This window comes from Grus americana, chromosome 4, assembly GCF_028858705.1.
Source record: "Grus americana isolate bGruAme1 chromosome 4, bGruAme1.mat, whole genome shotgun sequence".
NCBI classification, from domain to species: Eukaryota; Metazoa; Chordata; class Aves; order Gruiformes; family Gruidae; genus Grus; species Grus americana.
Genome location: NC_072855.1, coordinates 60,985,061 through 60,998,458, shown reverse-complemented (window position 1 = coordinate 60,998,458; position 13,398 = coordinate 60,985,061). Strand labels below are relative to the sequence as shown.

Sequence of the window (13,398 nt, the reverse complement as noted above, 5' to 3'; positions counted from 1 at the left end):
CCATGGAAAGCCATCTGAGATGCTCTGGCACATCTACCATTGCTGGCACTGTGTCCCCACTGGTCTGGTTTGCAGTCTGGTGTTTTAGCGGCTGCCTTCCACTCTGTTTACCCCATGACTTCTGGAGCATTACCGCTTGTAGCACCAGAGCAATCTTTGACTTCTGTCTCAACGTTTTGGGCTGCCTACTAAGAAAGCCCAGCATTGCAGCTAGTTTGCAGTGAAAGCTAGCAACAACTGCATTCTCTTACAGTCCTCTATAACTCTTGGGTGTTGAAAGTGTCTTACTTCGTTCCCTCATAGTAAAAGGATGTCACCAAGCCCATCACTGTGTACGTGAGACAGCAGTTGATTTGCATCCACCCTCATCTTTGCAAAGTCCCTCGTGATGCTCTGTAGGGACAACACAAGTACCAACGTAAGTTGTGGGAGATGGCAGCACACAGCAGGCTGGCTGTAGAGAGTGGGAACATACGGCACCTAACTACAGCTCCCATAAAGCACCATGGCAGCTTTGCATTGCTGAAATGTTTCCACTGCTGTTAAATGAATATATGGACCTTTCTGACACGTAGCAAAATAACCATATTCCTTGGGATACACTGCCTTTTCCCAACAGGCCTTGGGTGCCCAAATGTTTCCATGGCATGGGAGATACAGGCAGAAAGTTTGGCTGAAATTCACTGGAAGCTAACAACAAAACTTTGCTATCTTTGTGTCGAGGAGGCAGCAGTCCTGTGTCTGTGCCAGTAAAATCTCTCTCCCTCCCCACAGCATAAAGTAGTATTTTTAATGATTAAACATGTATATATAATATTTTGCAAATAAATATTTACAGAGATTTGCAGAGCCTAAAATATTCATTTATAATCTCTAATTCCAGAGTGCACAATTTTATCACGTTTTCATAGTGGAAAATAAAAAACATACAATATGTTTTGTATAACTATCATGCTCCATCTGGTTGATGGATGATGATGTATTTTTCTGTATAATGTTATTAGAAGGGTAGAACTGATTAGAATTTGTAGTGAACTATATGCCAGGCATACATAATTTGATTGCAAGAAGTTGCTTGGTTTTGCCAGGTTTTGTAAAACATCCTCTGGAATATATTACTTGCCTCCCTCCATTATTTATTGCATTTGTTTAAGCAGGACTTATGGAGCTGTTAGTGTTATTTGTTTTTTGCCTGGCATTTGGTGCCACCATTCATACATCTCAGAATGATTTGCTTAGACAGCCTGTGTAGGTTTTCTTGATTTCATTTTCCTTTCTAAATCCAACCCTCCTGTTACACACGCCCAGATTACATAGCCAGGAACAGGCAGTTGTTCCTCTCTCTGTTTCTTTGCTTATCACTCAGTGCTTGCAATTTGCTGAAGCATCCCATGTCCTAGTATTCATATTGGCGTTTTGGAGTAGCTGCCCAGTAAAGATACTCTCTTACACTTAATTATTCCAAGGATTGGAATTGATCCTTTTTCTTTTACTATTTTTTTTTTTTGTTTGAGAGCAGTTCAAACCACTCATATTAGGAGGTTAATTTGTTTTTATAAACAAGCAGCAGTATAGTGATTTCATTAAAAGACCATCCCGTTCAGGCCAGCAGGAACTATTCATGTGAGCAAACTGAGCCATGTTTGGCCCTTTCCCCCTAATAAATCAGAAATGTTGCATCTCACCTTGTTCTGATTGTAATTTCTAAAGTAAAGATGAAAAGCAGGAAGCCCTGCTGCGGACAGTGTGGTTCCCCAACATTGCCAAAGCGATTCTGTAATGCTTACATGGACTTCCAAATGACTGTTTCTTACGGGCCAAGTCTGCAGTTGCTGAGTCTTAAATGACCACATCTCAAGTTTTGCTGCAAAAAAGAAGATACTGGGATTGCAGTTTTAAAAAGTTACATAATTTTCCTGTGTGTTAACCAAATCCATCCATCTCCTGGCCAGATCTGATGTCAGGCATCATGGTGGGCAATGCCACAAAATGCAGAGGGAAAAAAGCATTTGCAGTTGTTGTTAGTGTTTGAAAATAACCTGTGTCTAAAATTCAGTAAAAGCTGGATTAAGACTTTAGTAGCCTCCCTTTGAGAGGACTCACTTCAGCAGGAGGCTGCCCAAAATCAACAGCAAGAAGCTATTGCATATTGCCATACTGTCCTGGGTTTCATATCAATGCCTCTTACAAATCTCAGAAGAAAGCAGCTATGCTTTGGATGGTTCAATATATTTTAGAAAATATACTTGTAGGTATATTCATCCACTGGTGATCAAATTCGTCGTCGCAGGGATCTCTCTATTATTTCTTCCTCCCTCTCCCCCCTTTTGGTATGCTATAAAGCAGGTTATACATGGTAAGCAATCCAGCTGTCAGAAAGCAAAATGAAAGCCCAGTGTATGTACACAGCCTCCAAGTCCATCAGCCAACCACTGACATTTTATGCATGTTAATGTTGCTTGGAAAACAGCTTCTAACAATACTGTCTGTCTTGGGTGGCTCCACTGAACTTGTTTTATTTTCAGTGTTCATGCCAGGTATTTGGAGGAGGAAGCATGAACAATTGGACACTGGACTGTCTTAAGCAGAACCTATATTGCACCCTTGAAAGGCATGTCTTGTGCATATATATCCCATTACAGCACCCAGAGAAGGAAGCTGTGTAGCCACGTGAAGCAAACTGCTGAGCTCCCATGAACAACATGATATGTTTAGGGCTCTTCAAATGTTATGGTCCAATGGCAGCTAATGATTGTTTATTGGTTATATTTAATGCACACCAGGGATAGTTTAGTATTTGATTTCTCTTCATGCAGAAAATAGAGTAAACTCTTTGTAGTCTTTATTACTTGGGAAAAGCTTTAGGTGAATATAGCAACTTGTCACTGTGGAAAAGGAGGAAATTAAAAAAGTAAAGGAAAGCAGAGCCATGGCGCTCATTATGAGCACTGAATACACTGGTGTGACTCTTGGAAGAAGCAGTGGGGTATTGAGCAGTATTCTCTGCATAACCAGACTTTCAGATAATCCGCTCTGCCTTGTACTGAGCCCTGAAGCAGCTCATTTGCTTAATGGCAGCAGAGTCTAAACTTGTAATGCAGCGAGTCCGTGTTCGTGGTGCAGCTGCGCGTGGGGGGTCAGAAGTAACTGGCAGCCCAAGATTAGCAACTTTGGGAAGTGAGTTGCCTGATTGCTTCCTTGTTTTGAGGAGCTCATTTATGCAGCTCATTGTGCTGTGGGTTTTTGTCTTTTAAGGAAAGAAAAGCTCAGTGTGGTACTTGTCTGATTAGCAATTTACAGCTCCTCAATGCAATTGGCGGGATGCCTGTGTTTTGATGTTTTCGTCTTAATTTGCATTTTTAATGAGGTATGACTTAAAAGGGGTTCAAAGTTGCATCTCTTCCTGATGACCACAAAACCCCCATCTTTTTAAAGTCCCTCTGCAGATTAGAGACAGTCCTGCAGCTTTCTGTTTAGTCTCCCAAGATTGAGTGTCATACATAGTTTCACAGAAAGGCAGTTTTTCTATTGAAACAAGTAAAAAATGACATCACATTCTTTAAAGCATACTGAGAGGCAAAAAAAAAAGTACTCTTTGGTCTTCCCAAGCTGTACTCTTGCTTAGATGAAGGTCCCTCTTTGGAAGGGGACCCTTTTGCTCCATGCCTGTCCCCTGCTTATTCCGAGGGCAGGACCTGGCTCCTCAGCTGTTTCCCATCCACAGCACCCATCTCTTGTCATTGAATTGTGCTCCACAACGAGAGAGATATATTTTTTCGGGGAATAGGGTGGTAAATTTCATCCATTTGGCTGGCTGCAAAGGAAACCAGTTGTTTCATGCTTCTTTGCTCAGCCCAGCATGGCTTTTCCCTCGTGCTGTATTTCAACTTTCACCAATTTTCCCCATGCCCCGATCTATATACATTCAAAACCAGCTGCCTCAGGTGTGACCATATGGCTGGCCATCGTGCTTTAAGGAGTAGAGAGAGGGTTTATATCTTTCCTCTTCCCTGGGCTTTCCAAGACCCAGCTCACTCTTTGTGCTGAAGGAAAACTAAGTTGCTTGGCAATTAAAATACACTGCTCCCAACTCCTGTGCAGCAGGGGCTGGGTGATGTTTGGAATGTTAAACTGGCAAAAAAAATTCAAAATGTTTTAATTTATTAAAAAAAGGCAAAAAACAACACAACCCTCTAAGTCCTCTCCCGCACACCAGCACTCTTATTATCGGTAGAAAAAAATTGTGGGGCATTCCCTGATTTATATGTGGCAGCTGAGGCATAAGCACTAGTTAAATTTTTTTCCTGTGGGATGGGGTAGGTCTGAAATGCTGTGTAATGTGTGAGCTGCTGCTATGCGGACGTCTTTTTTCAGGGCTGGGGGGGGGACTTCATTATCCTTGAAACCTCTGTTCCTCTGTCAAATCTAATTGCAATTGGGTGACATTTCAGATGTTATTATGGGTGATACACAGATGTCATGATCACATAAACTCTTTCCTATAGGAAATCAGACTCAAATAGTTTCTAGTGACTCGTGTTGTTCCATTACCAGCTGCATCTAAATCACCTTGAACTTCAGCAGCCGCAGAGGAAGCAAGATTTCCCTGCTATCTCTCTGAAAGCCTCTGTTTGCCTCTTGCATCAAGATTTTGATGCTGTCACATGAAGATTTTGGATGAACAGCTGCAGAGGCAGTTCAGGAGTGGCAGTCACAGAAGTGACGGCATTTTAATTTGCGACAAATAGTGGTACAACCATATGTATATATATATATATCTCAATACATCTTCAACACTGACGAGACCTGAAATTTATATGGTCAGGGAGAGGAGTGAGAAGCTTGATCTACATCTTTGAATTTATTCATATCTTGGCTTCTCCCAGTTGTAGAGGTTCAGGGCATGTTTTACTCTCTAGGCACGCGGCTCCTGCTGATCTCTGCTGCGGGGCTGCTGGCACAGACCTTTCTGCCTGTTGCAAAGTCCACTGGAAGGGAAAAAACATTCAGCACGTGCACTAGAGCTGCCGTTTGTAAGAACTGCTATCTCTTCCACCATGACAAATTCATATATACAGTTCCTGTCACTTGCCTAATTATGAAATTCCATCGGATGTTTAGTGTACGAGTGGTTTTATGCATTCTTAGTCCTCTATGTATAAACGGAGCTGTGATTTGCAGCATTGCAAACACGACAAGATATTATTATTTTAAACATTGTGCAAAACTTTCTTGGAATTTATATTCATCTGTCTTGTAACAAGTCACTTCCATTTTATCTTCCTGTCGCCTGGAATGAACTAGGAATGGAAATGTAATTTCCCAGGGGCCTTAAAAAATGTGGGGAGTATTAAATGCGGTTGAAATTAAGCGATTAATAATTTAGTTTTAGGCCATGAATCAACTTCATGTGATAGCACAGACCATATGCAACCCTTGAAACATTAGTGGAAACAAAACACTCCGGAGGTTCAGGGAAATAAAATGCTCTAAAGGGGAAGTTGCTGAACCTAATTAAACCTCAGCCTTCTGTTATCCAAATCGTGCTTCCTATTTGCACCAAATTTGCTCTGATCTGCTTGCTGGAGAAATGTCATCTTGCTTGACAGTTGACAGACAGCTTGTGTTGCATCAGAGCCTGAGAGGGAAGAGGAGCTTAAAGCGAAGAAGAAGCTCCGTGGATGCTCATCAGACCACTTCCTTAAGAAAACCCACAGTTTTAAGGCTTTTTTTCTGACAGATGCAGAAAGCCTTAGCAACTAGGCCTTGTGCCATTTTCTCCCTGCTTCCTCCAGAGGTAATTATCTTACTCCATCAATAGCGCTGTCAGAAATTGGGCACATAATTCAGCGTTTAAATGAACAAGCAATGTAATATTTCCTGTCTCCCACCGGCGTGTTTTGCAGCTCACATTCTTCTCTGTCACTCGCTCACTCTTGATGTATATCCTGGGTGCAGTCCTTGAATGCCTTCTCTCCCCTGTGTTTCATTACAGATGTTGGCTTCGACTTGACACTTACTTCATTTGGAGCTTTATAGGACCGGCGACCTTGATAATTATGGTAAGAACTCCTAATTAACTACTCCATCTCTCAGGTCAAGAAATAAAACTTTTGCTGTCCCTTTACTCTTTATCTTTAATTTACACAGATTAATTTGAGAAAGGCATGTTCTTCTTTGACCCCACCTGGCACAAGCAATTAGACCCTCATTATGAGAAGCTCTTGGCATTGCAAAATACTTGATCAAAAGGGGCCAGGGAGCTTCGGAGCAGGCGCTTGTGGAGTTTGGTTTCTACTATTGAACATTTAGAAGTGCCAAACTCTATTTTGATGCCCCTCACTGATGCCCACCTTCCCCTCTTTTGAATCCCAGAGCAAAGCTTTGCATCAGTCATGCAAAAAGGGAAATCTGGGGTGGGGGGAATGAAATAAAGTCCAAACTGGAAGAGAGGTTTGATGAGGGTTTTTCCTCCCCAGCAGAACTTGAAGCTCGTGTGACTTCACGGTTAGCACATTGCCAGTGTATCAGCTAACACACAACAAGGTAGAGAACCCAACTTTAGAGGCAGCTGGAGTTTTCTTATACTTTAATCGCTACAGTATGGCTTAAATAAACCATCCTTTGTTTTGAATAGACTACAGTTTGGCTAACATAGCAAACCAGGCGCTCTCACTTCAATGCAGACATTGTCCCTGCTTCTCCTGCAACTGGGGGCCGTTTCAGCAGCTTTCCACATCAGGGAGAGGCCCACGCCACCAGCTACAACTGTTGGGGGTTTTTCCCCTTAAGCAATTCATTCATTAAAAGATATCTTCCCTTTTTGATTATGTCTCCAACCCTGGCCTGGGCTTTTGGGGAACTCCTTTCCAGGAACTGGCAGGCTTGTTAACACTGAGGCATTGAGAAACCATCACATCCTTTACAGAACAAATCAAACTCTTTTCCTTTTCATTTTTTTTTAACTTTGCATTGTGCTAAGCATCTTCAGCAGTCATGATTTTCCTGTCCATCTCCCCTGTTACACCATATTTAAAAGATATATTGACAGAAAAAGATGCTTTTTTGCTTCATTACAATGGGGCCAACTAAACAAGATTCTTGGAATGATTTTTCACAACTGTACACCTCTCTGACACAGAAGAGCCATTACAGTAAATATTTTTAATTTTACATAATGTCATTTGAAGCACTACAGTTGATGTTGGAACAGCCCCGTATCAGTAACATACACAGCAGCACCACAGCTTCAGTAATGCTGTGGCATCACCAGTCCTGCAGTCTACAGGCCAGCTCACCTTACAAAATGCTTGGCAATTTTCTGAAATGATTCAGTTGCTATAAAACTGTAGCAAGAGCTAATCTCCTACAGCAACTCATCTGTTACAGAGAAGCAGCTGACTTTCTCCCCATCATGTTGTGCCATGTCACATAACCTTTGTTTTCTTCCTTCCCCCCCTCTCCCTTTGCAGCTTAATGTCATCTTCCTTGGGATCGCTCTCTATAAAATGTTTCATCATACTGCCATACTGAAACCCGAATCTGGATGTCTTGACAATATCAAGTAAGTGCTTGGGGTTTTTTTCCTTCTCTCTGCCCATTTCTGTCTTTTGCTGTTTATGCTCCCATTCCTCTCTGAGGAGTGTACAGGGAAACCAACTCTGCTGGCTACAGTGATAACCAGGGGCTATATATTGGGTTATGGCACTGCAGAGTGGTTTCTAATAGGTACTAACAAGCGGCTGATGATGAAGCACTGTCTTTATTGGGATTTGGCTGCATTTTCCATTCAATTTTGCAGGAAGGAAGCAAAGTTGCATTTGCTGTCCTTGAAGCAGGTAACCTCCTAGTCCCTCTATGTGAAAGGAAATAATGCCTGATAATTGCCAGCTAATTATTGCAGTCTCTACAGGGAAGGTGTTAAAATTGTTGATCAACAATTGATGATTGTTGATTACTGTTTCTCTGTGTTCTGAGGGCGGCAGCCTTACTTCTTTTCTTTTTGTTTTGGCCCCCGGACAGATTTAATGACCCAAATTCTCCCCAGAATCTGATTAGTTTCTGCAAAGTTACCGGGTGTTTACCTGGGGGTGCCCACATCAGAGAATGTGCTTGCCATCCAAGGCATGGTTTGCCCTTGGACTTGGTTAATGTCTGAGCCTGGGCATCTTACTGTCTAGCAAGCTGCTTCATTATACTGATAGGATATTAGTCTCCGTCAGTGCCTGTTTATTCAAGTATCTCTGGCTTTAATTACTCACTTCAAAAATACAAGTGGGATTTCAGGTGCAGCACATGATAAGATGGGGAGCCTGCTAATTAATAAAACCATCTAATGAATTTCAGGAGGAGGAAATTGTTGGGAGTCAGTGCTTTGCTGCCCACCTAGGAAAGGAGAGCATTGTGTGACATGGCTGGAAGTTGGTTCTCCCCTCTCTTCTGTGGTGGGAACAGGAGAAGAGGCATGAGGGGAGCTCATTAGGAGATGACTGAATCGCACAGTTGCAAGGCAGTTCTCAGCAAGGTGATTGTTCTTACTGCTGAGCCACTCTCAGATGCAGCTTTAATTTAAACTAGATGTGTCCCCCCTTAAAACTTCCCCAGCAGGCAAGGCTTGCAATGCTGGTGGTGTGCCACGACCTGGCACGGTCCTTTGGGTGAAGTTTTAGTTTCTTAGGTGCAGCTTCTTCTTCAAGGGTTGGGAGGAAAAGGGGACCAGAGCCCATACAAATGCAGGAGATCCCAGTGAACTGGGGGACCTGCAAGGTGCTCATTCTCTGTGTCTGTCCCTGCCCAGGTTGTGGGCAGGCTGCCATGCATTGTGCCTCTGTTTCTTGTGTCATCGCTCAGCTATAAGATGAAATTGGAGGAGCAGTCCCTCATGGATGTCCAGGACTGATCGCAGCATGATAGTGTTTCATTTGGTCTTGGATGAGGTGTTTAAGGAATGGAACATTTAATAACACTTACTAATATGACTACTCATCATGCATTAGTGCTATAGGATTGCTCGCTGAGAACAGTCTTTCTAAGGTTACCCACACAAAATCTGTCTAGAAAGCCTTGCAGTATGACATTTAAATTAAAAACTGGGGAAGGAAAAAAAACACCAAAGCCCTTATAATTAAAGCAGAAATAATAATTGCCTACTGAATAATCTTGCTTGTGCTAATCTCTAGTATCTTTGTTTAAAATGCCAGGAATTTATACAACCAGTTACATCAATTATAATGACATTGTAAAATATTTTATAGCTTCTTTGGCAGATGAGTGTCTATTCCTGATTTGACTTCATTAAGACGTTTTGAAAACACAAGCAATTAAAGTACTTTTAAGTATGTTGCTGATACCCTTCCAAGCATGTTGCTTCATTACAAATGATTTTTTATGCTTGAAAAAATAAGAGAAACATAATATAAACTCGGGAAGACCCCAAGCTCACCCTAGGAAGTTTATCAAAACAAGAATTTCAGAAGCAACTTGATTATAATTTCTGAATACCTAAGCAGGACAAAGTTAAGTCTCTAAATCCGTGGCATGTGTTGTCTCAATACCAGATATGCTCGAGTTAGGAGAAGGTGCAGATTTTTAACAGAGAAGGGAATTCACCTTTGAGGGAGCTTTCCTAGGGATGTGAGGGGCTTGCAATCTCTGGAAAACTTTTAGGTAAATCATAGTCATCTTCTAGGTAAAATCATAGTCATCTTCTGGGTAAGATTGTGGTCATCTTCCAAAGTCATTGGCTCTAACTCAGTTGCATAATATGGATGTGGTACAGCAGCTCTGGAATAAAAAGCCACAGATCATATTATTTCACAGGTGACCAGGAAGATCCTTTCTGAGCTTACCTCCGTGGGTCGATATGGTTGGTGAAAATACACCCAGATCTATTTTTCAAGATACACGCTGCCTTTACTGGCTCTCAGCATGGTTTTGCATCCTGTCTTATCTGTTTATACTTAAAAAGCCAAGCCAAACTGAGGGCCTGCATCAGAGGGCCCCTTGCTGCCATCTGCGTATGACAGCTTTACAGCACACAGGGAGCTGAATGGAAGTTTGTTCTCCCAGTTCATTTCCTAGCACTGCTCTGTGTTAGGCTGTGGTGAAGCTCTCACAGCATAAATCCTGAGCCTGTTCAACAACAGCAAAATACTTGATTCCCTATGGCAACATAAAAATAAAGGCCATAAAATATTTTAATAGGCTGTTAATAAGCGCCCCTGCAATCTGGTGCTTGCCTATGTCACTTTAAAGGTTAGAAATACATTATGAAGTATAGAAAATAGAGAGCCAAATAACTCCACTTAAATTAATGAACTTGATAAGGGATAAGGTGTCACCTGGGATACCTTTAATTACTGCACCAACAGAAAAGCCATTCAAAGGGCAGTGCCTGAACCAGATGCTGTGTGGCTGAAAGATTTGTAGGCACTGTGCAAAGTAAATAAACTTCCCTAACCTTCAGGAACAGTCCCTGTATTATTGTGCCAGCATGGGAGAATCTGAAATTCCAGCAGTGGAGCACTGGTTACCCAGCAAGAGATTTGATGAGTACAGATCTAGTTTATTTTTTATCCACGTTAGCTTTTCCAGCTTAGCCCAGCACTTTCAAGAGGGAAGTAGGGTAGCCACGTATGTTGGTCCTTCCCCCTGTGCCAAGAGCATCCTTCCAGAATGGCAGGTTGGTACTGAGCTGATTCAGTGGGTTGCACCCACTGAGAGGTTCCTGCTCTAGTCCTGCTTTTGAGGCATGTAGCCGAAGATGTGAGTTCATGTACGTGGGATATGCTGTCCGGAGCTGCAAGAGTGTCTGTGCCTACCACTGATGCTAGGAGGACAGACTAGCTCCCATTTCACAACAGGTACCATCACCAAGAGTAGCACACTTTTACCTAGGACCTTTTGAAAAAGTTGAGTTTTACTTCTTCCTTCAGTATGTTTAAACAGAAATTTTAGGGGTTCACCCTGGGAGGGTATCTCTTCTTCTTTTTAAAGACCTCTTTAGCATGAAAGCGACACAGACAAGGACACCAAAACATCTGCCTCTTGGGTGGTGCATGTAGCGTCTGCCCATGCCTCCCCAAATGCCTGCAGGAGAAGATTTTCCTTCCTATCTTTTTCCAATGGCTGTTTCCGGGTGCTTGAGGTCCACTGTGGCCATTGCTCTTTCATCTCTTTGCAGCTTGTCAGCAAACATAGGTGAGCAGAGGTGGGCAGTGAGGAGAATCATTTAGTCTTTGGTAGCTCTCCCCACATCGCTTTTATCTCGTTTGTGGCCCATCTTGAGAGCGTCAGTGGGATGCAAAGGGTGCATGAATTGCTCATGAGCACAAACTGATTCACTGTCGACAAATGCACCCAGGAAGGTGTTGGTTTGGAGAACTGATTCCCTCAGCCTTTACAAGCTTGCGGGGAAGACAGATCTTACAAGCCAGGGACTACACGAGCTTTTTGGATGGCGAAAGCCTGCTGTGCTGCTTGCATCTGTAGCCTGCAAGGTGGAGACTATAGGCGTATCAGTGTGGTATTGATGCATTCTTGCTAGCAGATGGCTCCTCATGAGGATGTGTTACCAGCTGGAATACTTTAGAGCAGCTGTGAGGCTGTTTTACCGGAGGTTGCTGCCGTGTGGAGTGATTTCTGGAGTCGAACAGCTCAAAGTCTCTCCTTCTCACTTTTCCATTGTGCCGGGTAGATGTTAGATGTGTGAAATGTCTCAGACTGTCATAGACAGGAGTACACTGAATCTTTTTTATACTCACATTCCTGTAGGAAGACTTATGTGACAAAGGAAAATACATCTATATGTGAATAGTCTGGCACGGCTCTTCAGTTTTCCATCCATCAACTCCTTTCCAGGTGGTCAGGCATGTACTGTGGCTGCTTGTGGTCCTCACACACCAGGTTTTCATCTGACCCGTGCCAGATGCTGCAGCATGACAAACCATCCATGTGTTTCCGGATGCTTAACCCCCATTCTCTGTGCAAAACAGAGGGTTTCAGATGAACCCCCTCCCCAAATGCCTTTGCATTGTATGTCAGTACAGTGCTTGTTTTGCAGCCATTTAAATACTGCTCATGCAAGTCATTGTGGAGTTAGTAAAGGGAAAAGAAGAGGGGCTACACTGATGGTAATCCAGATGTGCTCTTCACCATATCTGCTGAAACCTGAGGTCCTGTATTTGCTGTATGCTGTTATTGTGCACAACGTGAGACACGTTAGTTACTGACATGGAAAACTGGTAGAAAATTGGGTGGGGAGAGCAGTTATTTAGTTAACAAAAGGCAAATCTTATAAGCAGATTGAAAGGATTCATCCACGGGGCCGAGCAGCTGCCGTGCCTGAAGTTACGCAGGGCATCTCCAAATGGCCAGGGTGGAGAGTGTGAAACCTCCTTTCTGCTAGCAGAGACCAGAAGCCATCCTTTCTCTTCCTTACAGACGTAACCTTTCCTTTGAAGTTCTCACGGGCGCCTGTCCCCTCTCCCCCCGGTGCTGCCTGGCTGCGGTTGGGTTTGTTAGCATTTCCCCCGGCCAGACCAGACTTCCTGACATTCTTCTGTGCTGCAGTATGTGGCAACGAGATTTCATTTTATTTACTTTGGAAGGGCGACACGTCGGCCGTGGCTGCCAAGTGCAGTTGCGGTCCTGCTAGAAAGAAGGCAGGAGGCAAAGGGCTTTGTCAAATCACTTCTCTTTTTGTCCCATTTTATTGCATTGTTGTTTTAGTCGGGGTACAGCTTGGCTTGTGCCATAGGCCACCTGGATGCTCTTTAGAAAGTACATCTCGGGACCTCTTCAAAGAGGAGCGTGTCGGGCTGTAGTCCCGGGTTTGTCGGAAAAGCTCATCCAGTGCAATACAAACTCATTCGAAAGTCATCCTGGAAATTTAATTTTCTTTCTTTCAGACAGGGAGACCCAGAGTCTTAGCTGGGAGCTCCTCTTGTTGCTAAAGAGGCACTATTAATTAGAGGCCTTGAAACAGTTTAATCCTGGCATTAATCGCTGTAGTTTTGTTGCAGCTTTCTTCCCTTTTGTGGAAACCTGCTCCCATCCCATCTTCTGCAACAACAGAATAAGCACTATATCAAAAACCTGAAATTCCCTGGAAAAAAATGTATTTATTCCAAACACACAGGAGAGAATGTTTTTAGGTATTGTGGCCAGATTCAAAAGAACACATGCTGAAATCCCATTAATGGGGATGATGCAAAAATGTCCTGCTCTGCAACCTTCAGAAATCAATCCCCAAATGACCAAAACAAGCCCCTCTCAGCTCACTGGCTGCCGTGGGAGCTTCAAATGGTCCAGGGCTAAAGACACATGGCCCTGATTTAATGGATAAATAAAAAAGTGTATGTTCTCCCACGTTTCTGGCTTGAAACAAAATTCACACCA

General features: G+C 43.0%; 1 protein-coding gene across 10 annotated transcripts in view; it reads left to right on the top strand.

Moving 5' to 3' along the window:
- Positions 1 to 13,398, top strand: part of ADGRL3 (adhesion G protein-coupled receptor L3) — a 522,926-nt gene that overhangs the window by 458,119 nt on the left and 51,409 nt on the right. For all 10 annotated transcript variants that reach the window (XM_054824728.1, XM_054824729.1, XM_054824724.1 and 7 more), the window contains 2 exons: positions 5,996 to 6,062; positions 7,473 to 7,564. In XM_054824728.1, coding sequence (XP_054680703.1) covers positions 5,996 to 6,062; positions 7,473 to 7,564 — 159 coding nt within the window. The remainder of the gene's footprint in view (positions 1 to 5,995; positions 6,063 to 7,472; positions 7,565 to 13,398) is intronic.